At 45.2% G+C, this 24,825-nt stretch overlaps 1 protein-coding gene across 1 annotated transcript in view; it reads left to right on the top strand.

Moving 5' to 3' along the window:
• The window catches only part of LOC117883894 (casein kinase I-like), a 309,830-nt gene that overhangs the window by 130,695 nt on the left and 154,310 nt on the right, over window positions 1-24,825 (top strand). The window contains exon 4 of the mRNA XM_034783736.1: window positions 8,312-8,381. Within this exon, the coding sequence (XP_034639627.1) occupies window positions 8,312-8,381 (70 nt within the window). The remainder of the gene's footprint in view (window positions 1-8,311; window positions 8,382-24,825) is intronic.

Raw genomic sequence — 24,825 nt, 5'->3', positions numbered from 1 at the left:
TAGCCCTGTGGAAGCTTGCAACACCAGACAGCTACCAGTCAGTCGGGAATCAATTTGGAGTGGGCAAATCTACTGTGGGGGCTGCTGTGATCCAAGTAGCCAATGCAATCAAAGAGCTGTTGATATCAAGGGTAGTGACTCTGGGAAATGTGCAGGTCATAGTGGATGTCTTTGCTGCAATGGGATTCCCTAACTGTGGTGGGGCAATAGGGATATGGGTTCCGTCTATCTTGGCACCGGAGCACCAAGCCAGCAAGTACATAAACCGCAAGGGGTACTTTTCTGGTGGATCACAAGGGACGTTTCACCGACATCAACGTGGGATGGCCGGGAAAGTACATGATGCTCGCATCTTCAGGAACTCTGGTCTGTTTGAACAGCTGCAACAAGGGACATTCTTCCCAGACCAGAAAATAACCATTGGGGATGTTGAAATGCCTATAGGACCCAACCTACCCCTTAATGCCATGGCTCGTGAAGCTGTACAGAGGCAGCCTGGACAGTAGTCAGGAGTTGTTCAACTATAGGCTGAGCAAGTGCAAAATGGTGGTAGAATGTGCATTTGGACATTTAAAAGCGCACTGGCGCAGTTTACTGACTTGGATAAACCTCAGCGAAACCAATATTCCCATTGTTATTACTGCTACTCTGAAAACTGCTTACTGTGCACTCCACAATATCTGTTGGAGTAAGGGGGAGATGTTTATGGCGGGGTGGGAGGTTGAAGCAAATCGCCTGGCCACTGATTACGCGCAGCCAGACACCAGGGCAGTTAGCAAAGTACAGGAGGGCACGGTGCGTATCAGAGAAGCTTTGAAAACCAGTTTCATGGCTGGCCAGGCTAAGGTGTGAAAGTTCTGTTTGTTTCTCCTTGATGAACTCCTTCCTCCCTTGATTCATTCTACTTCCCTGTAAGCTAACCACCCTCCCCTCCCCCTTTCAATCACCGCTTGCAGAGGCAGTAATGTCATTGTTGCTTCACACTCATGCATTCTTTATTAATTCATCACACAAATAGGGGGATAACTGCCAAGATAGCCCAGGAGGGGTGGGGGAGGAGGGAAGGACAAGGCCATACTGCACTTTAAAACTTATTGAATACCAGCTTTCTGTTGCTTAGGCAGTCCTCTGGGATGGAGTGGTTGGGTGCCCAAAGGCCCCCTCACTGTGTTCTTGACGGTCTGGGTGAGGAGGCTATAGAACTTGGGGAGAAGGGCGGTTGGTTACACAGGGGCTGTAGCGGCGGTCTGTGCTCAAGCTGACTTTCCTGAACCTCAATCATACGCCGGAGCGTATCAGTTTGTTTCTCCAGTAGCCTCAGCATTGCCTCTTGCCTTCTGTCACAAAGCTAACGCCACCTATCATCTTCAGCCCACCACCTGTCCTCGTGTTCCTATTGTGCTTTCCTGGACTCTGATATTGTCTGCCTCCATGCATTCTGCTGGGCTCTTTCAGTATGGGAGGACTGCATGAACTCAGAGAACATTTCATCGCGAATGCGTTTTTTGTCTTCTAATCTTCGCTAGCCTCTGGGAAGAAGAAGAGAGTGTGAGCGTTGAAACATTTGCAGTTGGTGGAGAGGAAAAAAGGGGAGAGTGGTAGTTAAAAAGACACATTTTAGAGAACAATGGGTAGATTCTTTCACAGTAAACATTGCTGTTAACGTTACATAGCACATGTGCTTTTGGTACAAGGTCGCATTTTGCCTCTTATTGAGGGTATGCTGGTTTGGTGTGAGAGATCTTTCACGCAGGGCCAGGCAACAGAATTTGGCTTGCAGGCAGCCATGGTAAGATAGTCTTTTGGCTTCTTTAACCTTCATAACATGTGGGAATGGTTTCAAACAGCAGCGCCCTCATTTCCCATACCAAGCAGCCATTGGGTTGGCCATTTAAAATGGGTTGGCCATTTAAAAGGAGGAGGGGCTGCGGTTTTCGGGTTAACGTGCAGCACAAACCCAACTAACCCCCTTTTCCCCCCAATTCTCTGGGATGATCACTTCACCCTTCCCCACACCGTGTGGCTAACAGTGGGGAACATTTCTGTTCAGCCACAGGCAAACAGCTCAGCAGGAACGGGCACCTCTGAATGTCCCCTTAATAAAATCACCCTATTTCAACCAGGTGACCAGGAATGATATCACTCTCCTGAGGATAACACAGAGAGATAAAGAACAGATGTTGTTTGAATGACAACAAACACTGGGACCATACGCTGCCATGCTTTGTTATGCAATGATTCCAGACTACGTGCTACGGGCGTGGTGTGGTAAAGTGTCCTACCATGGAGGACGGAATAAGGCTGTCCTCCCCAGAAACCTTTTGCAAAGGCTTTGGGAGTACATTCAGGAGAGCTTTGTGGAGATGTCCCTGGAGGATTTCCACTCCATCCCCAGACACGTTAGCGGACTTTCCCAGTAGCTGTACTGTCCGCGAATGCCAGGGCAAATTAATCATTAAACACACTTGCTTTTAAACCATGTATAATATTTACAAAGGTACACTCAGCAGAGATCTGTTCTCCGCCTGGCAGATCCGGGAGGCAGCCTTGGGTGGGTTCGGGGGGTACTGACTCCAGGTCCAGGGTGAGAAACAGTTCCTGGCTGTTGAGGAAAATGGTTTCTCCGCTTCCTTGCTGTGAGCTATCTTCAACCCCCTCATCATCTTCCTCGTACCCAAAACCCATCCCTGTTGCGTACTACTCCATGGACGGAGTCAAAGCACAGGGGTGGGGTAGTGGCGGCTGCACCACCTAGAATGGCATGCAGCTCATCATAGAAGCGGCATGTCTGGGGCTCTGACCCGGAGCAGCCTTTTGCCTCTCTGGTTTTTTGGTAGGCTTGCCTGAGCGCCTTAAGTTTCACGCGGCACTGCTGCGGGTCCCTATTATAGCCTCTGTCCTTCATGCCCTTTTAGATTTTTTCAAATGTTTGGGCATTTCGTCTTTTTGAATGGAGTTCTGATAGCACGGATTTGTCTCCCCATACAGCGATCAGATTCCGTACCTCCTGTTCGGTCGATGCGAGGGCTCTTTTGCAATTCTGGGACTCCATCATGGTCACCTCTGCTGATCAGATCTGCACTCACCTGCAGATCGCCACGCTAGCCAAACAGGAAATGAGAGTCAAAAGTTCACGGGCCTTTTCCTGTCTACCTGGCCAGTGCGTCTGAGTTGAGAGCGCTGTCCATAACGGTCACAATGGAGCACTCTGGGATAGCTCCCAGAGGCCAATCCCATCGAATTGCATCCACACTACACCAAATTTGACCTGGCAAGGTCGATTTCAGCGTTAAAACCCTCATCGGGGGAGGAGTACAGAAATCGATTTTAACAGCCCTTTAAGTAGAGAATAACGGCTTAGTAGTGTGGACGGGTGCAGGGTTAAATCGATCTAACGCTGTTAAATTTGACATAAACTTGTAGTGTGGACCAGGGCTGAGTCATAGAATTTACTTCCACCACTTACAGGAGGTAATCTGGTTAGTGGGTCTACTGGATGGGTAGATTTCTCCTCCAGTTCTGTGTCACAACCGGATTCCAACTTGAAAATGAGGGGCTTATGTAGCAAAGCAGTAGCCTATTTCTGTTCCATGCATGAGCTGAATAGCCTTGATGATGCTATTCCAGCTGTCTCTTTCTAGACATTTAATCATGGATTAATCTCTGGATATTTGAGCAATAGAGATTTCAGCCCAAGGCAGGTCTTTTCTGCTAGGGAACAAAGAGGCACGATTGGGTTTTGAACAGCATGTAGGCAGTTCAAGTTCCAATCAAGATCTTTCTACTAATTGAAGGGGAGGCCTTAACCTGTAGTTCTTACTCAATGGAAGTCTATGGACATTGGGGCCTAGAAAACTTGCAGGACAGGACATGGTTTGAAAATGAGACTAGAGACTGAATTATCTGTTCAGGTCTGTCCTTCCAGTCAGAGCTCAGCATATTGCATCAGTGTGGGGGAAACTTGTACAACTATTGCCTGCACTGAGTACCTTCTGTGGATGCCTAGAAGTCTTAACTCAATGGGGCTGCAGTTTAGCATCTTTTAATCAACATTAAAGTCACTTATAGATAGCAACTGGTTTCTTTACAGGCAAACTTCTGCTAAGGTCTAGGTTGATTTAACTTACCCATACTTTTAAAACTGAATTGCAGAAGCAGACTAGGTAGCTCTTTGTCTGATTGGATTCCTTGTCAAGTTATGAACCAGTTCAAAAAGTTGTGTAGGAAATGCTAGTTTTTTTCCATATGTAAGAAATATATGCCACCTCTTTCCATCTCCCCCATTCCCGCTGGGATTCTTTGTGTTCTGTATTAACCTTCTTTCTTGAAGGCCGTGACCCATTAACAATCCTATCATGGCCATAGATCCCTCTCCACTTTCATTATTACTGCAGTGTCAACACTGGGTATGAGCAATAGATTAATGCACTAATAGCTGAACCATATTCAGTCATTGGTTTTCAGATGCAGGGTGGATTTGATTTAAATCAAATTGATTTAAATCATGATTTAAATCACTAGTCAGGAAGACTTGATTTAATCATGGATTTCTACATAAAAGTGCATTCTTGTTGGTTGTTATAACCTTAATACGTATTCTTCACAACTCAGAGAGAGATGTAGGTTTCATTTTTAGAAGGTACACACTATACATTTATAAAGTGATTTATTTTAAAAAGCTTTTCAGATTAGTTTTACAGCTATATCAGAAAATGAATGATTGTTTGGTTATTTCATTTACCAAAGGTAATTGAAACAGATATTTATGAAGTCATTGGGAGGTGAACTATCTCCAGTTCAACAGGTTAATCATTAATATTTGGAAGATTTTCTTGCCGTGCTGTATAGGAGGAGAACATCTGATAGACATTTAAATTGTTTTATTTAACTAAAACAACATTATTATGTATTCTGGATTTTTTTCTTCAACAGCAAACATATATAATATTTTAACAGAACAAGCATATGAATTTTGAATTTAGTTAAACATTCAAGTTTTTTAAAATCAGGTTTGCTTTTGTTAAAATTGTTTTTAACTAAAATAGTTAAATGAAATATTTAAAAAAATAAAACCAAAAATAAATCGACTGTGTCAGCCAGGTCATGAGAAACTTAAAATATTGGCTTCTACAGCTAACTCAGTCGTCTACACCTTCATTTTCCTGTTTGTTCATAATCTGGAAAAGAAAAACAAGCTTTCCTGCTTTTTCAGGTCCCAAACGATTTCTCAATTTGGAATGAATTAGTCCAGAGGAAGAAAATATTCTTTCTATACTGGCAGAAGCAGCTACTGCTGTTAAAAGTGAAATGATCACTTCAACAGTCTCTGAATCCAAGTGCTTAAGTGACTTCCACCAGTTCACTGGTGTGACTTTCTTTAAAACATCATCAGCAAACATATTTCTTGAATGGTTCACTCTTAGCTCTGAAGTTTATTATAGTTGGCATTATGGAGAGATGATTGCTGGATCTCCATGTCTTAGCCAACTCCTCTTCTTCAGCAGTTAAGGTTTGATCCTGGTACTGAGTTTTGAGCATATTTGCAAGAAAATGAGCTTGTCCCATGGGTTTTTTTTTTTTTTTTTAATGCTTGTAATTTAACTCCGTCATTGCATATTTCTCTTTTTAAGATCTCACTCAGTTCCTTCCAAATTTCAACAGCATCAGCAATAAAACAGCTATTTCCCTGAATTTTGTTCAAGACTACAGAAATAGGCTTCGGGGTACTCAGTATGTGTTCAACATTTCTCTTAAGCCCAATGTTGAGAACTTTGGCTGTGACAGTGCCATCTATTTTTTCACGATTTTGTTCACAAACTATCATCAGATTAGGCCAGTTCTTGATATATTGCTCAAAACAGTCCACTACTGAATTCCATCACATGTCTTGTGGGAGAGTCAACTTGGTTCCTGCCACTGCTTTCAGAACACAGAAGTCTTTGGCTAGAAGGTGCATCAAATGAGCACTGCAAGCATATTTATTAGCTTGGGACTCTCTTTGAAATAACTTCTCATCTTGGATACATTTGCAGCATGGTCTGTGACCAAGCTGCGTACTAGACATTTGAATTTTTTTTTTTCACAGTTTGTTATAGCTTTTACTGCTACTTGTAAATATTCTGCTGTGTGTGCATTTCCTGATGTATCAATTGTTTCTGTAAGGAAGATTCCCTTCTTCTGTTGTCACACAAGCACATGCAATAGGATCATTGTGGATATTGCTCCCCCCATCAAGACTCAGGATAACAATTTTCACCTCTAGACCTTCTGCACACTGCTCAGTTTCTCTTTCATACACTTTATCCAGCAATTTCCTGCGAGATCTGCTCTGTTGGGACTGTATCCTGCCTGGTCTTAATGACTGAACCATGTTAATGAAGTGTGGGTTCTCAATCATATGGAAAGGAGAATTTGTTGCATAAACAAACAGGGCAATTTTTTCATCAATGACCTCTTTTTGTAATCTGCTGGTTCTTATCACAAATTTATCTAAGGTTATTCCTGGATGATTGAGATTTTTTTTCTTTTTGCTACAGGTGATATATTGTGGCTATGTGACATACATGATGTGACTGAAACATTATCATTGGCAGATAACTCTGAAACTATAGAAAATGATGGTGATCTTGAAGGTGGATAGTCTTCAGAATCCTGTATGTTGAGGATGGATTCTCCTAAACAAAATAAGTCAATGCAGTTATTTAATTATTATTACCATACTGCTCATTTAGTATTACTCATTGCATTCACTGACACTCAGTACTACGTTAAAGGTGAAATTGTAAAAGGGAGATCTGCCTATTTCAGCTATTTATTTTTTTATCACAACTGCATCTGAAATGATAGTACCATAGAGTAACAATTATATTTTTTGCTCAAACATGAGAATTCAAGAATAGTCGAAAAGGAAGACAGGCAGTCCTTAAAAAAGAAGTATGAAATAAAAGTTTACCAGCCTGAAGAACCTGCGTGTTCAGACATGTTCCTTTCATCATCTTCAACGCAGCTTCCTCCGGAGAAGGAACATGTCTCATGATGTTTCATTTGGGCAACCAGGCCTTTCATTTCTTTGTTGCACTGTTTGCATTTTGCACGCATGTCTGTCTTACCCACAGGTAGAGGAACTTCATTAAAATATTCCCAAACTGGGTCTCTTTTATGGCCTGCTGCCATTATAGGTTTTCCCTTCTAGTGAGAGAATGGTATGGGAACTAAGCATTTCTGAATGTATCTTCTAGACTGAGCACTGAGTCCCATTGGGTAGATAGAAAGATTAACCTAAATAATCTATACAGAAGCCCCTGGAACCCATCAGATTATGTCTGTAATCCATGAACTATTGAAACTCATTTACAAAACTTTTCTTATAGATCTCTTTGATTTTTATCCACCCTGTTGAGATGGGTGATGAATAAGTCTCTCATGCCTCCTCACTTAACAAAAGATATCTAGCTTGGTAGTTACATAGGTGTTAATCTTTCTTGGTGGTGGGGTTTTTTATGCTCTGCAAGTAAAGCTAGCTTTGTTTTGTGTAACACATGGATGGAATAGCTGAGAAAACGTTGGCTGTGAAGAAGTTATTAATTTGAGGTACAGTTTGTACTGGAGCATATAAGATGCTTAATTTTATATTTTTGTAAACCAACAAGATAACTAAATTTTAAATATCAAAGATGGTTGAATATTTAATTTATTCACGTTGGGATATTTAAATGATTCAAAGTGGAAGGATCCACTATGAGGCGTTTTTACGTGATACATGCAGCTTACAGTACTTGCTCAGAACAAGGTAATATGTTTATACAATTAAGATACTGATTAAAAGAGCAAAATAAATGTGGTTTTGAACAAGCTTCAAAAATTTGTTAGTGATCACCAAAAAGGCCCTGTGGACTTTCAGTGATCCACTGGTTGCGGCTGGTAAACCTCTGGTGTCATTTCTTCCAGAGAATATGCTTACGGGGCCATGGTTGTTTTTTAATTAATTAAAGCTTTGTTGAGCGATGCTTATTTAAAATTGCTGCTCACAACCAGGAACCTCTTTAAATAGGAAGTCCCCCTCCCCCCTCGGCGGCGAATTGTCTATAATTAGAGAAGTTCTTCATAGTAAATGATATAATGTTCTTATAGCAGTTTCTGGGTTTTTTTATCCATTCATTTAGATGACAACTAATAGCCGGTTCTTGTGTTGGACTATTACATGCTGTTGTTTAACTGTCTGGGTGGCAATGGGTCGGCGTAAAATTTAAAAATTTCCATAGAACCAATTTTATTTAAATTTGACCCTTGTTTCCTCACTCTCTGGTTGCAGGAACCAATAAAATCCCGTGCCCCACAGCTTCATTTAGAGTACAGGTTTTATAAACAGCTCGGCAGTGCAGGTAAGTGAGTTTTTCCTCTCATCTCATACAGAATGCTTATGCCTGGTTTTAAAGCAAATGTTACTGTAATAATAAACTGATGTTTGTGGCACATGACTGTCATTTGAAAACTTTATATGGGGCAAATGAATCAGGACTACCAATAGCAATCTTGTAGAAGAGATTTTACTGGAATAGTAATTTAGCATGATAAATAAATCCTATGACGTTAAAACCTTGTAAAGTGACCTACACCCTCCTCTTGTGTAATCTGGGCTATCCAACCACTGATAATCTCTATGCTTGGTGAATTTGATAACTGCAGATGAGGGTCATAAATACATATGCAGTTATTGTGTTCATAATACATGGGGACCTTCAACTGATCTAAAAACAATCTAGAACCAATTTACTTTGTACATACATATGTACAAAGAACTGTAGTATGTCAAGGCACACTCCAGGACTTTCAGTGCTCTGTAACATTTCCCACATGGGATATTACTTCATGGCAAGCTGATGTGCTGTAGGTTCACACCCTGGTTTGTTATGCAGTAGCTTGCTGTGTAGACAAGCCCTAACTTGAGGCCTCTATGCTGTGCTGAGAAGTAGGGTAGGAAGACATCTGTTCACAAGAATACACCACTTCTAAATAGATTGTGATGTACAAGAAATATTCAGGACTAATTTTGATGCTAGTTCATTGACTTAGGGTTTTATATTAAATTTTAAACAATTAATCACTGCTTGGATTACTTCATTGATTGAAGTGGAAACTGCCTTTAGCTTCTAGCAAATGACTCATCTGACCTGTGGTGCCCTCTGCTGGACAAGTCTGGCTCTTCTGAGGCCTGCCTCAAATTTCCCCTTAACTCAGGCTTTCTTAAAAAGTCCACACAATACAGATATTCAAAACGTTTCCCTTTCTAGGGTCCAACTTATTAAGTCCTGCACAAAATCTTTCTAAAGAAAACTTTTATAAAGTCTTCATCCCAGTTTCAGCTGCGCCCAGCCCCTCTTCCCTTAAAGTCTTTCTCTAAAAGTTCATTTTTCACCCCAGTCCAATCTGGGCAAAGCCCATCCTTTTTAATGGTCTGTCTTCCCTTCAGAGTTCAAACACTCTTCTGTTCCAGTTCCAAGCTGGGCATAGCCCTTTCTGCCTGAGGTCTTCTGCCCTCCCAGCACCTGTTCCCTATTGGTCGGCCTTCTCCACAGCCCTTCTGTGCTGCTATCTTCTACCTGCTATCTTAGGGCCCTACAGGAGCCTTCTTACTCCCTGAAGTGTTGGCAGACATCTGCCACCAACCCACCACTGGCTGTCTCCCCCGTATAAGGCTCACGTGAGCCTTCCCTTAAACCCAGCTGGGCAGCAGGTAATCAGACCTAATGCACTGGACCCTGCTCCCTTTCGTGCAAGAGCCAGTCACTCTGTGACATCTTTCAATAGGCAGGAGTGTTTGCTTTTGTAAGTTTAAAAAAACAGATTTCTAGATGAAAGGCTCATCAAGGTAAGTGACATGTGTCCAAGAAGTGGGCACACACTTCATAAATTCATCCCTGAACGCACTCCCTGTCGACTCCGGAATGCCACTAGAGCGAGAGGCGGAAGCGGAGTCGGCGGGGGAGCCGCAGCCATCGATCCCGCGCCATGAGGACCCGAGGTAAATCGAACTAAGAAACGTCGACTTCAGCTGCGAGAATAGTGTAGCTCAACTCGACGTATCTTAGATTGATTCCCCCCACCCCTCCAGTGTAGACCAACCCTAAGGCTTGGTCTACACTTAGTTTTGCTGACATAGCGATGCAGTTAAAAGGTGGAAAAAAATGATATCCCAAACAGATTTAGCTATGCCAGCAAAAGCCCTTGTGTAGACAGTTATACCAGCAAAAAATTGCTTTTGTTGGTATAGTTATCTAATTCATGGAATTGGTATTAGAACTCTGTTACAGGTGTAAGTTGTCTTCCCACTAAAAGGATTTGCTGGTATAGGTATAGCCTAGATAAGGCCTAAATTTGTTTTCCTTTTTTATATGTAGCATTTGTGGTTGGGGCCAGCTGTGGAATTGGAATTCAGGTTTATGTGTTAGGAACAGGGCAAATACTGAAGTTGCATGTCCAATCAGCTTTTTAATAAGCACTTCTAATATTTGAGAGCATCTAGAAGTTAAAAAGACCATTAAATAGGAAAGAACACATTAAAAGGAGGACCAGCTTTTAAAAAAGGTATTTCTCTGCTTCCAAATTACTGGAAATGTGGGCTGTTGTGAGAAATCCAATAGAGAGGCAGGGTGAAGGCTTTCTAGATCTTTGTTTTGTTGATAAACCAGACTTATCACCTCAGCCCTATTACTGAGGAATTGTGAAAACACACTTATTTCCCTTGGGGATTCTCTATCCCTATTCTACAGAATTAAACTTCCAGCATACAAATCTGATGGCAAAGAATTACCTTTTTAGATTTTTTTTTTTTTTTTTTTTTTATACAAGCATATTCTGGAGTTTGTTGACGACATAAACAGGACAAGCACAGTATATGTTAGTTTAAAATGTGCAGGCAAAGCAGCCACACTCTTTAATTTCTGCCAGAAGATGAAAAGTTTGTATTGCTGTAATAATTTTGACAAAGGTTCACCAATCGGATCAGACGCTACTGAAAGCAGTAATGGGAGGCAGAAATTACTCTTCTCCTAACAGTGTTGTAGTGCAAAAGAATGACTATTTCAAAATTCCTACCTCAGTGCAGCTAAATATTTTATCTCTAGGCTGCCTAAATAAAATGCCCAGGAAGGTCAGAGCACCAGCAGCTGGAAGAAGGTGTGCATGAAAGAATAGAGATGCTGTTGCATCAAAGTGGCAGCTCTGTCAACTTCTTTGCATCCCTTTTCATTGAGGGGATTGAGGCAGGGGTTATTCATTGTAACTTTTGGCTGCTGCTGTAGCCTCAAGAAAACTAATTTATGATGCAGCAGACACAAACCAAAATTAAAGTTTTTACATACTTTTCCTGAAGAGGGCTTCAAAATGCAGCTGTTTAAAATGACTGTTGTGGCTGGGTTGGTCTTTTTAATGTTTTTTACTATTGCTGTACATGAAGTAGTTCAAATTCCTATATTCGTAGAAATTAGAAGTAGAAGAGACCCATTAAAACATCTGGGCCGTCTTTCTGCTGATGCAGGTTTGTTCTCTACAGAAGATAATTTTGTCCAGTCTAGTTTTAAATGTCTCAAGTAATGAGGCTTCCAACTCTTCCTTTGGGATACTATTTCATAGTCCAATTTATCTGTGCACAAGCGCCAGCTTCCTCCTTGCTTCAGGGGTGCTCAACCCCAGCTCTGGCCCAGGCCCTGCCCCACCTCTTCCCGCCCAATTCCACCCTTCTCCCCAGCGTCTCCTGCATACCACAAACAGCTGATTGTATTGGCCCGGAGGTGCTGGGAGGGAGGGAGGAGGAATTGATCAGCGGGTCTGCTGGTGGGTGGGAGGCGCTGGGGAAGCAGGGGAGGGAGTTGGCTGCCGGTGGGTACTAAGCACCCACTTTTTTTTTTTTTTCCCATGGGTGCTCCAGCCCTGGAGCACCCACGGAGTTGGTGCCTATTTCTGTTAGGATTTCTTTCCCAGTATTTAGCCTAAATTTCATTTATTTCTTATAATCCACACCCCTGAGCGATGTAAGTTACATCGACATAAGTACCTGTGTGGCCAATGCTATGTTGGGGAGAGAGCTTCTCCCACTGAAATAGATACTGCCTCTCGCGGAGATGAAGTTATTATGCTGATGGGAGAGCTCTATCCTGTTGGCATCTTCACCAGATTCGCTATAGCAGCTCCACCACTGTAGCACTTCTAGTGTAGGACTAGTCTTCAGATGACCCCACATTTGGGTTACGTCCCTACCCTGTACTCCCATGAGGCATAGCAAATTTCAAAACAATTGGTGTAAATCTACAGATTTTAGGGCACTTAGCAGAGTTGTCTTTTGAACAAAAGGGGCTTCCCCTCCTCAGCTAGAGCAGAGCTGGTATTTCAGTGTATTATACTGAATACCCCCAAGTGATATTGCTTTCCAAGAGTTTTGCAGCTCAGCACCAGAGGCATTGTTGTAAGTGTGAGTGCACAGAAGCAATTCTTGAAAAACAGTTACCAGTAAGTAACTAGCCCTTTCCCTGGAGCACTTCCTTTGGTCATTCAAGGTTCCTTCCCCACTCTGAACTTGAGTACAGATATGGGGACCTGCATGTCAATCTCTAAACTGAATTACCAGCTTAGATCTGCTTTTACTGCAACCACCCAAATAGTTTGAGTCATTTGGGAAACTCTGTCTTCCCCCACAAAACCTTTCCCTCCCTGGGTAGCCTTGAGAGACTCCTCTACCAATTCCCTGGTGTACACCGATCCAAACCCCTTGGAGCTTAAAACAAGGAGGAATTAAGCATTTCCCCCCCCCTTTCCCCCTGCCAATTCCTAGTGAGTCCAGATCCAATCCCCTTGGATCTTAAAACAAGGAAAAATCAATCAGGTTCTTAAAAAGAAGGCTTTTAATTAAAGAAAGAAAGGTAAAAATCATCTTTGTAAAATCAGGATGGAAAATAACTTTACAGGGTAATCAGATTCAAAGAGCCCAGAGGAACCCCCTCTAGCCTTAAGTTCAAAGTTACAGCAAACAGAGGTAACCCTCTAGCAAAAAGGAACATTTACAAGTTGAGAAAACAAAGATAAACCTAACACGCCTTGCCTGGCTGTTACTTACAATCTGAAATGTGAGAGACTTGTTCAGAAAGATTTGGAGAGCATGGATTGATGTCTGGTCCCTCTTAGTTCTACTGTTTCCCCTGTCAGGGTTGCCCTCATACAGTAATGTTTTCTCTAGTATGCCTTTCTGGGACTGCCCCTTTAAATTTGCCAAACAAGTGCGGCCCAAGTGGTCATTGTGCAGTTGGCTTCTGCTTGCTGCAGCTCTCTGCTTGCAAGCTGGTAAGTATCTTTCTTCCGTCAGCTTTTTTGTCTGTGTTGAGAAACCTCTAGTGGCCTACAACTTTTTTGTTTTTCTTTCTGCCATTTTACCTCAGTGTAGATAGTCATATGAAAGTCCTTGCTTCTAGTCAGTATTCAACTGGCTAGTTCACATAGCCTCCTAGAAAAGGAGCTACTTTTCCTGCCCTTTATGTAAAGGTAGAGAGTGTGAGGTGTGGCTGCCAGAGGCAGTTGGACTAATTTGTATTTAATAACCTCTGTGCAAACTAACCATATTTACTTTTCCTTCAACATTGATCTTTTAAGGAGTGGCCCATCAGAAAACTGCCTCAACATGACTACGTCTGAAAGAGGAAAAAAGCCTTTTAAATTGTCTCTCCCTGTAGCTCAGTAAAGTGAGCCCGAATGAACACTTGTGAGCATGTATCTTGTGTAAAGGATGCTGAGGCTGTTCCCAGCCATGTACAGTATTGAGGTGAAACAATCTTACTTGCTGGAGGGTAATCACCTGGGAGCTAGTGTTCAGTACTGCATCCATCCAGTCTCCTTTTGAAGGTGATGGGAGCACCTGGACACTTCCACCGTGAACTTAGACCAGTTCCAGTCAGGTACAGGACCAAATGGTTAGTCTGAGGCTTTGTTCTATGCCCTGAGGGCTCCATTTAAGGTCATTGCATTCCATGAACCCCTCTTCTTAGAGTGGCAGCTTCTCTACTCTACCAGCAATGGGTTGGCCACTCATGGCCCTTTCCCTGACCACTGGACTTCCTTCTTGCTGTGAGGCTTTGGTCACGTAATTGGCTAGCCCGTCTCTTTCTGTACTGGCAAGGTAATTGTGACACTTCTCAGAGCCACCCAGGATTGAGAAGTACCTTGCTACTATCCGCCATTAGCATGAGGAAGCCTTGTTTCTGCCTGCCGCGGGTCAGCTCCTTGTCTCCCCGGGCAACACAAGCATTCTTCTCTAGGCCTTGCACATCCTGCTTTCTCTCCAGGTTGGCAGTAGGTATACTCCAGCATCTGACTGTATCCAGCCCCTCTTCTACTGGACACGCACAGTATTCACAGACTTGCTGCTCCCAAAGGAGCAGTATACCCCAATTTACCAGTTACAGTCAGATCACCCTTCCACTTAACACACAACACTTAGGTATTCTTATGTCTAATGAAGTATTGCTCGTCAGTGTTTTTCAGCCAGGCAGGCTATGACCCTTTTTTCATGAGACAAGCCGTACTGTCTGCTTGTTTCCTAATTTCCGAATTTTGGAAACAGATTGTATAAAGACGAATGTATGCAGCCACACTAAGCACATTAATTCGGCGGTGTGCGTCCATGTACCAGGGCTAGCGTCGATTTCCGGAGCGTTGCACTGTGGGTAGTTATCCCATAGCTATCCCATAGTTCCCGCAGTCTCCCCCGCCCATTGGAATTCTGGGTTGAGATCCCAGTGCCTGATGGGGCAAAAAACGTTGTCGCAGGTTGTTCTGGATACAGCCTCATCCCTCCCTCCGTGAAAGCAACAGCAGACAACCATTTCGCGCCTTTTTTCCTGGGTGAATACTGCAGACTCCATACCACGGCAAACATGGAGCCCACTCAGCTCAAGACAGCAGTCATGAACATTGTAAACACCTCGCGCGTTCTCGTGCAGTTTATGCTGAGCCAGGACCAGAAAAACGAAGAGAGGAGGCGGTGGCGACGGCAGCGCAGCGACAAGAGTGATATGGACATGGACACAGAATTCTCTCAAACCGCGGGCCCCGGTGCTTTGGAGATCATGTTGTTAATGGAGCAGGTTCTATCCGTGGAACGCCAATTCTGGGCCCGGGAAACAAGCACAGACTGGTGGGACCGCATAGTGTTGCAGGTGTGGGACGATTCCCAGTGGCTGTGAAACTTTCGCATGCATAAGGGCACTTTCATGGAACTTTGTGACTTGCTTTCCCCTGCCCTGAAGTGCAAGCATACCAAGATGAGAGCAGCCCTCACAGTTGAGAAGCGAGTGGCGATAGCCCTGTGGAAGCTTGCAACGCCAGACAGCTACCGGTCAGTCGGGAATCAATGTGGAGTGGGCACATCTACTGTGGGGGCTGCTGTGATCCAAGTAGCCAATGCAATCAAAGAGCTGTTGATATCAAGGGTAGTGACTCTGGGAAATGTGCAGGTCATAGTGGATGTCTTTGCTGCAATGGGATTCCCTAACTGTGGTGGGGCAATAGGGATATGGGTTCCGTCTATCTTGGCATCGGAGCACCAGGGTACCCAGTACATAAACCGCAAGGGGTACTTTTCAATGGTGCTGCAAGCACTTGTGGATCACAAGGGACGTTTCACCAACATCAACGTGGGCTGGCCAGGAAGTGTTCATGACGCTCGCGTCTTCAGGAACACTAATCTGTTTAAACGGCTGCAGCAAGGAACTTACTTCCCGGACCAGAAAATAACCGCTGGGGATGTTGAAATGCCAATAGTTATTCTTGGGGACCCAGTCTACCCCTTAATGCCATGGCTGTGCATGAAGCCATACACAGGCAGCCTGGACAGGAGTCAGGAGCTGTTCAACTACAGGCTGAGCAAGTGCAGAATGGTGGTAGAATGTGCATTTGGCCATTTAAAAGGTTGCTGGCTATCATTACTGACTCGCTCAGACCTCAGCCAAACCAATCTCCCCATTTCAGAGTAGCAGCCGTGTTAGTCTGTATCCGCAAAAAGAACAGGAGTACTTATGGCACCTTAGAGACTAACAAATTTATTAGAGCATAAGCTTTCGTGGACTACAGCCCACTACTTCGGATGCATATAGAATGGAACATATATTGAGGATATATATATATAATATCAAAATATACAGAGAGCATGAACAGGTGGGAGTTGTCTTACCAACTCTGAGAGGCCAATTAAGTAAGAGGAAAAAAAAAACTTTTGAAGTGATAATCAAGCTAGCCCAGTACAGACAGGTTGATAAGAAGTGTGAGAATACTTACAAGGGGAGATAGATTCAATGTTTGTAATGGCTCAGCCATTCCCAGTCCTTATTCAATCCTTTGTTGATTGTGTCTAGTTTGCATATCAATTCCAGCTCAGCAGTCTCTCGTTGGAGTCTGTTTTTGAAGTTTTTCTGTTGTAATATAGCCACCGGCAGGTCTGTCACTGAATGACCAGACAGGTTAAAGTGTTCTCCCACTGGTTTTTGAGTATTATGATTCCTGATGTCAGATTTGTGTCCATTCATTCTTTTGCGTAGAGACTGTCCGGTTTGGCCAATGTACATGGCAGAGGGGCATTGCTGGCACATGATGGCATATATCACATTGGTAGATGTGCAGGTGAACGAGCCCCTGATGGTATGGCTGATGTGATTAGGTCCTATGATGATGTCACTTGAATAGATATGTGGACAGAGTTGGCATCGGGGTTTGTTACAAGGATAGGTTCCTGGGTTAGTGGTTTTGTTCAGTGATGTGTGGTTGCTGGTGAGTATTTGCTTTAGGTTGGGGGGTTATTTGTGCTTGCTGTGTGCTCCACAATCTCTGTGAAAGTAAGGGGGAGACCTTTATGGCAGGGTGGGAGGCTGAGGCAAATCGCCTAGCTGCTGATTACGCGCAGCCAGACACCAGGGGGATTAGAAGATCACACCAGGAAGCGCGGCGCATCACAGAAGCTTTGAAAACCAGTTTCATGACTGGCCAGGCTACAGTGTGAAATTTCTGTTTTTCTCCTTCATGAAAACTCGCCCCCTTTATTGACTCATTCTCTGTAAGGAACCCTCCCTCCCCCTTCCCCCAGCTTGCTTTCAAAGGAAATAAAGTCACTATCGTTTAAAAATCATTTATTCTTTATTAATTGATTATGAAAAGAGGGAGAGAACCCGAGTGAGGTTTGGGAGGAGGATCGGCGGGAAGGAAAAGGCCACTAAAAAAAGGTTTAAAAAAATGACAGCCTTTTGCTTGGGCTGTCCACTGGGGTGGAATGGGAGGGTGTACGGCGCCTCCCCCCCACCACATTCTTACACGTCTGGGCGAGGAGGCTATGGAGCATGGTGAGGGGGTAAGGAGGTTATACAGGGGCTGTAGCGGCACTCTGTTATCCTGCTGCCGTTCCTGCAGCTCCACCAGACGCCGGAGCATGTCTGTTTGCTCACGTAGCAGCCCCAGTGTTGCATCCTGCCTCCTCTGATCTTCCTGCTGCCACCTCTCATCTCGAGCATCCCTCCTGTCCTCACGTTGGTCCCTCCTGTCCTCACGTTCACTGGCTTTTTTCCTATACTTTGAAACCGTGTCCTTCCACTGCGGGTGGATTCCATGATTTCCGCGAACATCTCTTCTCACGTCTTCTTTTTCCAACGCCTTATCTGAGATAGCCTTCAGGATGGAGGAGGGAGGCTTGAAAAATTTGCAGCTGCTGGAGGGAGGGAAAAAAGGAGAGAATTTTTTAAAAAGATACATTTTTCAGAACAATGCTTATACTCTTTCATGGTGACCAACACTATTCACATTACATAGCACATGTGATTTCTGTGCAAGGTCGCATTTTGCCTCTTAATATTGAGTGCCTGTGGCTTTGCTGCTAGAGGTCACAGACGCAGGTCCGGGCAACAGAATTCGGCTTGCACGCGGCCATGGTAAGCCATTGTCTTTCGGCTTCTGCACCCTCCATTCCCACATACCAAGCAAAGCCCATTGAGTGCTGCGGTTTTCCTGTTAACCTTCAGCAGGAGAAAACAAACTAACCCCTCGCCCCACCGCGTGGCTGGTATCCGGGAAGATCCCTGCTAGCCAAACGGGAAAAGCTCAGGGCCAATTCCCCCCCCCCCCCCCCCCCACACACGCTTGGCTATCTGCAGGGAAGGATTTCTTTTCAGCCACAGGCAAACAGCCCAGTAGGAACGGCCACCTCTGTCCCCTTAATTAAATTCCTGTATTTCAACCAGGTTACCATGAGCAATATCACTCTCTTGAGAATTACACAGCGAGATAAAGAACGGATGTTGCTTGAATGCCAGCAAACATGGGACCATACGCTGCCAGGCTTTGTCATGCAATGATACCAGATTACTTGCTGCAAGCATGGCATGGTCAAGTGTCCTACCATGGAGGACAGAATAAAGCTGCACTGCCCAGAAACCTTGTGGCAAGGCTTTTGGAGTACCTCCAGGAGAGCTTCATGGAGATGTCCCTGGAGGATTTCCGCTCCATCCCCAGACACGTTAACAGACTTTTCCAGTAGCTGTACTGGCCGCGAATGCATCCCAAGTCCTCAGGGCAAAGTAATCATTAAAAAAGGCTTGCTTTTAAAACAAGTTTTATATTTTAAAAGGTAAACTCACCTGAGGTCAATTCCATGGGGCCATGGTCTTGGATGCTGGGTTGGGAGGGTACTTTAGTCAGGCTGAAAAAAAGATCCTGGCTGTTGGGGAGAACGGAGTGCTGTGTGCTCTCCGCAAGCTCGTCGTCGTCCTCCTCCTCCTCTTCCCCATCCGCAGAATTCTCAGATGTAGCTGATGAGATTACCCCCACCTTGGAATCCACGGTCAGAGGTTGGGTAGTGGTGGCGGCCCCCCCCCCCCCCCCCGAACTGCATGCAGCTCGGCGTAGAAGCAGCGTGTCTGCGGCTCTGACCTGGAGCGACCGTTTGCCTCCTTTGTTTTTTGATAGGCTTGTCTGAGCTCCTTGACTTTCACGCGGCACTGATCTGAGTCCCTATTGTGGCCTCTCTCCATCATGCCCTTGGAGATTTTTTCAAAAGTTTTGGCATTTCATCTTTTAGAACGAAGTTCTGCTAGCACTGAATCCTCTCCCCATATAGCGATCAGATCCAGTATCTTCCGTACGGTCCATGCTGGTGCTCTTTTTCAATTATCGGCCTGCATGGTTACCTGTGCTGATGAGCTATCTGTGGTCACCTGTGCTCTCCACGCTGGGCAAACAGGAAATAAAATTCAAATGTTCGCGGGGCTTTTCCTGTCTACCTGGCCAGTGCATCCGAATTCAGATTGCTGTCCAGAGCGGTCACAATGGTGCACTGTGGGATAGTTCCCGGAGGCCAATACCATTGAATTGTGGCCACACTAACCCTAATTCGAAATGACAATATCGATTTTGGCGCTACTCCGCTCGTCGGGGTGGAGTACAGAAATCAATTTTAAGAGCCCTTTATTTCGAAATAAATGGCTTCGTTGTGTGGACGGGTGCAGGGTTAATTCAATTTAACGCTGCTAAATCTGAATTAGTCATAGTGTAGACCAGGCCTAAGTGAAGTCTTTCAAGGTGTGTCTTTGGTATCCTTAGATGGATCAGGATAGTCCTTTGTTCTTTTCATAAACAGGATACCCGCTGTTGATTGTTTTCTTCCTGTGGCCTCCCTCTCCTTGATTTTTGCAGTCTTTTAATCAGCATCTGGCTCTGTGTGAGACACACAATGACCAGACAGAGTGATAAGTGTCTGATACTTCCTGCTTGAAAGGAACCTGTTGAAGAACCTGTTATCTTTTGGTTTCCTGTCTTAACGTCAAAGCGGTGAGAATGTAATTTCCAGTATAGATACATATCTCCTTTAACAATATCTGTACTTGCATTTTGAAATAATTGCAACGCCCATTGGGCTACTGTTTCTTGATAGAGAACTTACGTGGCATTCTTTGGTGAACTTAAGTGTGCATATATGTGACCCAGGGGATCTTTGTAAAACCTTGTGCACCCCTGTGCCAGTTGGCACCAAGAGATTCCAGGGTGACAGTATTAGTGTAGAAGTCTACACCAGATAGGGAGTTCCAGTCAGCCCCCAGTTGGGCCCCAGCATGTCTCTTGTGGCTGATGAAAGTGGTCCAAATCCAGCTTTGGTTTCCCTATGCACTGTGAAGGATTCGTGTCCCAGTCACTTGTACATAACCTTTTTCTTGAAGCCTCTAAAGTTAATGTCTGGGCAACAGAGTCATAAGCGCACTCTATTAGTTGTCCTGCCAGCTGCCTCTCCAAGGCTAAATTGGGATCCATCGGTTCAATGCACTTGAAGGTCAGTTTGAAGCTGGTTATTGATGGATTATTGTGTGTGACACTTAATCTCTATCACCCCGTCATCACAGCTGCTGAAAAATCTTCACTGCTGTGTCGTTTTGGTCTGCTGGCCAAGTCCTCCCTTCAGTCAGGGCAGCTCACTCCAGCTGGCCCAATAGAATCCTAACCTTCTGGTACTCAGGTAAGCAGTGTCACAGTTCAGAGCAACTGCACCTGTATTTCCCCCTCCACGGTCTAGCAAGGGCGCACCCACTCTAGGCTCCATGCTCCTCAGCAGTTACTCTTTTGGGTGGAGATATGTATCTCCTGTCCGAGATATTTCAAGGCTATACTGTGCTATCCTCCGGTGAGGCAGACTGCCTAAGTGGCCAGCATCTGCGTTTTGCTTTGTCTTCAGAGACTAATAACAGTGTAGTTGCCAACAGTTATAAATTACCACACAGTTTTTCTAAGCAAGCACCTTTATTCTTATAGTAAATGTGTGATAGAGAAAACACATTAAAAACAAAAACCAGAGATCACTCACTAGCTCTAACAAGAGTTCTGGTTGGTGACTAGTCCGTCAAACACACAAAAGGGTTTTCCTGTGGTCACCAGTTCATGACTTTTGCCCAGAACTAGCTCCCAAGTCTGATGAGTCTTCAGGGGCCAAAAACTTTCTGACCCTTCCCTAAGGATTGGAGCTCCCTTGGACCACAGGTTCTGTCCATTTGTTGGATCAGAAAGAAGGCCCCGAGTCAGTTTTAACTGGAGCTAGTTAACCAGAAACCCTTTCTTTGTCCATTGGTCCCTGGAGAATTCAGTTTGAACTAGGATATGTGGTGGTAGCTTTCTGAAGTTGTAATAGCCTGAGTGAATTTGCCTCACCACCCTCCATTGTTCCTAGTTTCTGGAGGGCTGTGATCCCTCTAACTCAAGGAAATACGTACAATCCCTCAATAGTATGTAACATTTTCAATTTTAATACAACAAGCTCCTAAAATACTTGAGTTAACCCTTATTGAATTAAGCTTAATTCAATCAGGTTTGTCCAGGATGTTTGTCACAAGCAGTATAGTTGGAATGTAGCTTCCAGTCCCTCTGAAAGCTGCGTTGCTTGTCCAGCCATCCTACATAAATTGGGGCAGCCAGTGTGTCCCATGTGATATGTTGAGGTCATTGCAGTGGGGTCAGCTACCTGTTGGAGATTCGTCTCAGATGTTCTCCTGGGTATTCCTGTTAACACTCCCAAATCCTGTTTGAGGAGCCCCCACAAGTGGCATCACAAACTCCCGTACCGGCCTTTGGGTGGGAAACATTCTTACAGCTTTAGGGAGACGAGTTCACCCAGAAATCACTCAATATCTTTATCAGCAGCAATAGGCTTTATCAGTAAACAGCGCTAGTGTCCCCCTGCATCAGTTTCTAAATCACTGAAAAACAATCAGGTTCTTAAAAGAAGTCTATTTTAAAAAAAAAAGGTAAAAGAATCACCTTTGTAAAATCAGGATGGAAGATAACTTTACAGGGTAACAAACAGATTCCAAACACAGAGGATTTCCCCTCTAGGCAAAACTTTAAAATTACAAAAACAGGGATAAAACTCCCTCTTAGCACAGGGAAAATTCACAAGCTAAAACAAAAGATAATCTAATGCATTTCTTTGCTATTACTTACTATTTCTGCGATACTAGATGCTTAGTCCAGATATGGCTTAGGGAGATGTATTTACCCTGCCCTGGTTCCTTTGCCGACTCCGAGAGAATAAAAAAAAAACACACAAACAAGAACCTTCCCCCACAGATTTGCAAGTATCTTCTCCCCTTGTTGGTCCTTTTGGTCAGGTGCCAACCAGGTTATCTGAGCTTCTTAACCCTTTACAGCAAGCCTGCACAACTCGTAAAGCGGTGAGGGCCATATTACTCCAAAGAAAACAACTGAGGGCCAAAACCCCTGAGCGCTGCCAACCCCCCCCCAGTGCCACCCAGCCCCCCCGAAACACAACACCAACACACACACACACACAGCGCTGCCCGCCCCACGGAAACAACCCCCACAGCGTGGGCCCCTAATATAGTATAATTAAGTTAAAAGAAAAATGTCTTTTTGCTAGAAGTAGAATAAGATCTTCCCCCCACTTTGTAATCAATTGCCCTGCTGAATGAATGAGGTGTGAATGAGGAAGGCGTGGAAGGCAGGCACCTCCAGACAGCTGCAACCCTTGGAGAGGGCAGGGCCGGCTCTAGGATTTTTGCCGCCCCAAGCAAAAATATTTTTGGCCACCTCCCCTTTCTTTTTCATGCCCCTCTACCCCCGGCCCCACCCCAACTCCACCCCTTCCGAACCCCTTCCCCAAATCCCCAGCCCTGCCTCCTCCCCCGGCGTGCCGCATTTCTCCCCCCCAATGCTTCCTGTGGGCCCCCCGTGACCTCCCGCCCTAGCTCACCTCTGCTCCGCCTGATCCCCCGGGTGTGCTCCCGCTCCACTTCTTCCCCCCCCCCCAGGAGTGGGAGGGCAGAGAAGCGGAGCAGTGGCGCGTTCAGGGGAGCAGGCAGAGCAGAGGTGAGATAGGGTGGGGGGTGCAGGAAGTAATGGCGGGGTAGAGGAACCGCTCCCCGCTCCAGCTCACCTCTGCTCCACCACCACCGCCTCCCCCAAGCGTCCGCCACACAGCTTCTCCTCCCTCCCAGCCTTGCTGCGCGAAATACCGTTTTCTCACATGGCAAGCTTGGGAGGGAGGGGGGAGAAGCGGAGCGGCGGCGCATTCAGGGGAGCAGGCGGAGCAGAGGTGAGCTAGGGTGGGGGAGCGCAGGAAGTAACGGGGGGGTAGAGGAACCACTCCCCGCTCCAGCTCACCTCCGCCGCCTCCTCCGAGCACCCTGCTGCTTGGCTTCTCCTCCCTCCCAGCCTTGCTGCGCAAAACAGCTGTTTCGCTTGTGGCAAGCCTGGGAGGGAGGCGGGAGAAGCGGAGCGGCAGCGGCACGCTCAGGGGAGCAGGCGGAGGCGGAGCGGAGGCAAGCTGGGGCAGTGAGGGCACTTTTTCCCCATGCCCTGGAGTCGACACCTATGATGGCCGGAATGCCACCCCTAGCAATGTACCACCCCAAGCACCTGCTTGTTTTGCTGGTGCCTGGAGCCAGCCCTGGGAGACGGTATGGGAGCCAGACCAGATCAGGAGAACAGGTCAGCCACCGATTCGCCGCTCGCCTCCTCAGTGCCCCTCCCCTGGCTCGCCTACTCACCCCCCGCCCCCGCCCGCCCCCTCGCCCCCCCCGCCCCCCCCCCCCCCCCCCCCCGGATCGCCTACTTACCCCCCGCCACTGCCCGCCCACTCGCCTCCTCAGCCCTCCCTCCCCCGCCACCGGCTCACCTGCCCCCCCGCCACTGCCCACCCACTCGTCTCCTCAGCCTTCCACCCGCCCGGCTCGCCTACTCATTCCCTGCCACTGCCCGCCCGCTCGCCTACTCAGCCCCCCTCCCTCACCCGCCGCTTGCCTACTCACGCCCCCGCGGGCCGCACAGTGAGCCCATCTACTCAACCCCCACAGGCCACACAGTGAGCCCACATGGGCCACAGGCAGCCCCCGGGCCGCATGTTGTACAGACCTGCTTTACAGGGTAAAGAGGGATTTTATGCTACCCTTGCCTGTATGTTTATGATAGCTTCTTGTTTACAATGTCACCTGAAAGTGGGAACAGGCATTCACATGGCATTGTTGAAGCTGGTGCTGCAAGATATTTACATGCCAGATGCGTTAAAGATTCATATCTTTATGATGTTAAGACTGAGTGGATTTGTAGGCTCTTAAGTTTTAACATTGTTTTGTTTTTGAGTGCAGTTATGTAACAAAAAAAATCTACATTTGTAAGTTGCACTTTCGCGATAGAGATTGCACTACAGTACTTGTATTTCAATTCACCTCATACTATTTATTTTGTTTATCATGTTTACAGTGCAAATATTTGGAATAAAAATGATATATAGTGAGCACTGTACACTTTGTATTCTGTGTTGTAATTGAAATCAATATATTTGAAAATATAGAAAAACATCCAAAATATTTAATAAATTTCAATTGGTATTCTGTTGTTTAGCAGATTAATTTTTTTTAATCGTGATTAATTTTTTGAGTTAATCACGTGCGTTAACTGCGATTAATCAACAGCCCTAATATAAAGACTTTCCAAAATGATTAGATGTTCACAATAAAATTCCTGCCAAACTGAGTTTAGTTTTCAGGAGACAACAGTTCTACGTTGCTACTGGGTTCCACAGAGAATGGAACGGGAACAGAGCTCCATGTGAAGGATAAGAAAAGTTGTACTTGCAGATTCTCTCAATATAGAACAGGAGTACTTGTGGCACCTTAGAGACTAACAAATTTATTAGAGCATAAGCTTTCGTGGACTATAGCCCACTTCTTCGGATGCATCCGAAGAAGTGGGCTGTAGTCCACGAAAGCTTATGCTCTAATAAATTTGTTAGTCTCTAAGGTGCCA

Source organism: Trachemys scripta, chromosome 10 (assembly GCF_013100865.1).
Source record: "Trachemys scripta elegans isolate TJP31775 chromosome 10, CAS_Tse_1.0, whole genome shotgun sequence".
Lineage (NCBI taxonomy): Eukaryota > Metazoa > Chordata > Testudines > Emydidae > Trachemys > Trachemys scripta.
The sequence above is the reverse complement of the archived record's forward strand: the minus strand, read 5'-3'. Positions and strand labels throughout refer to the sequence as shown.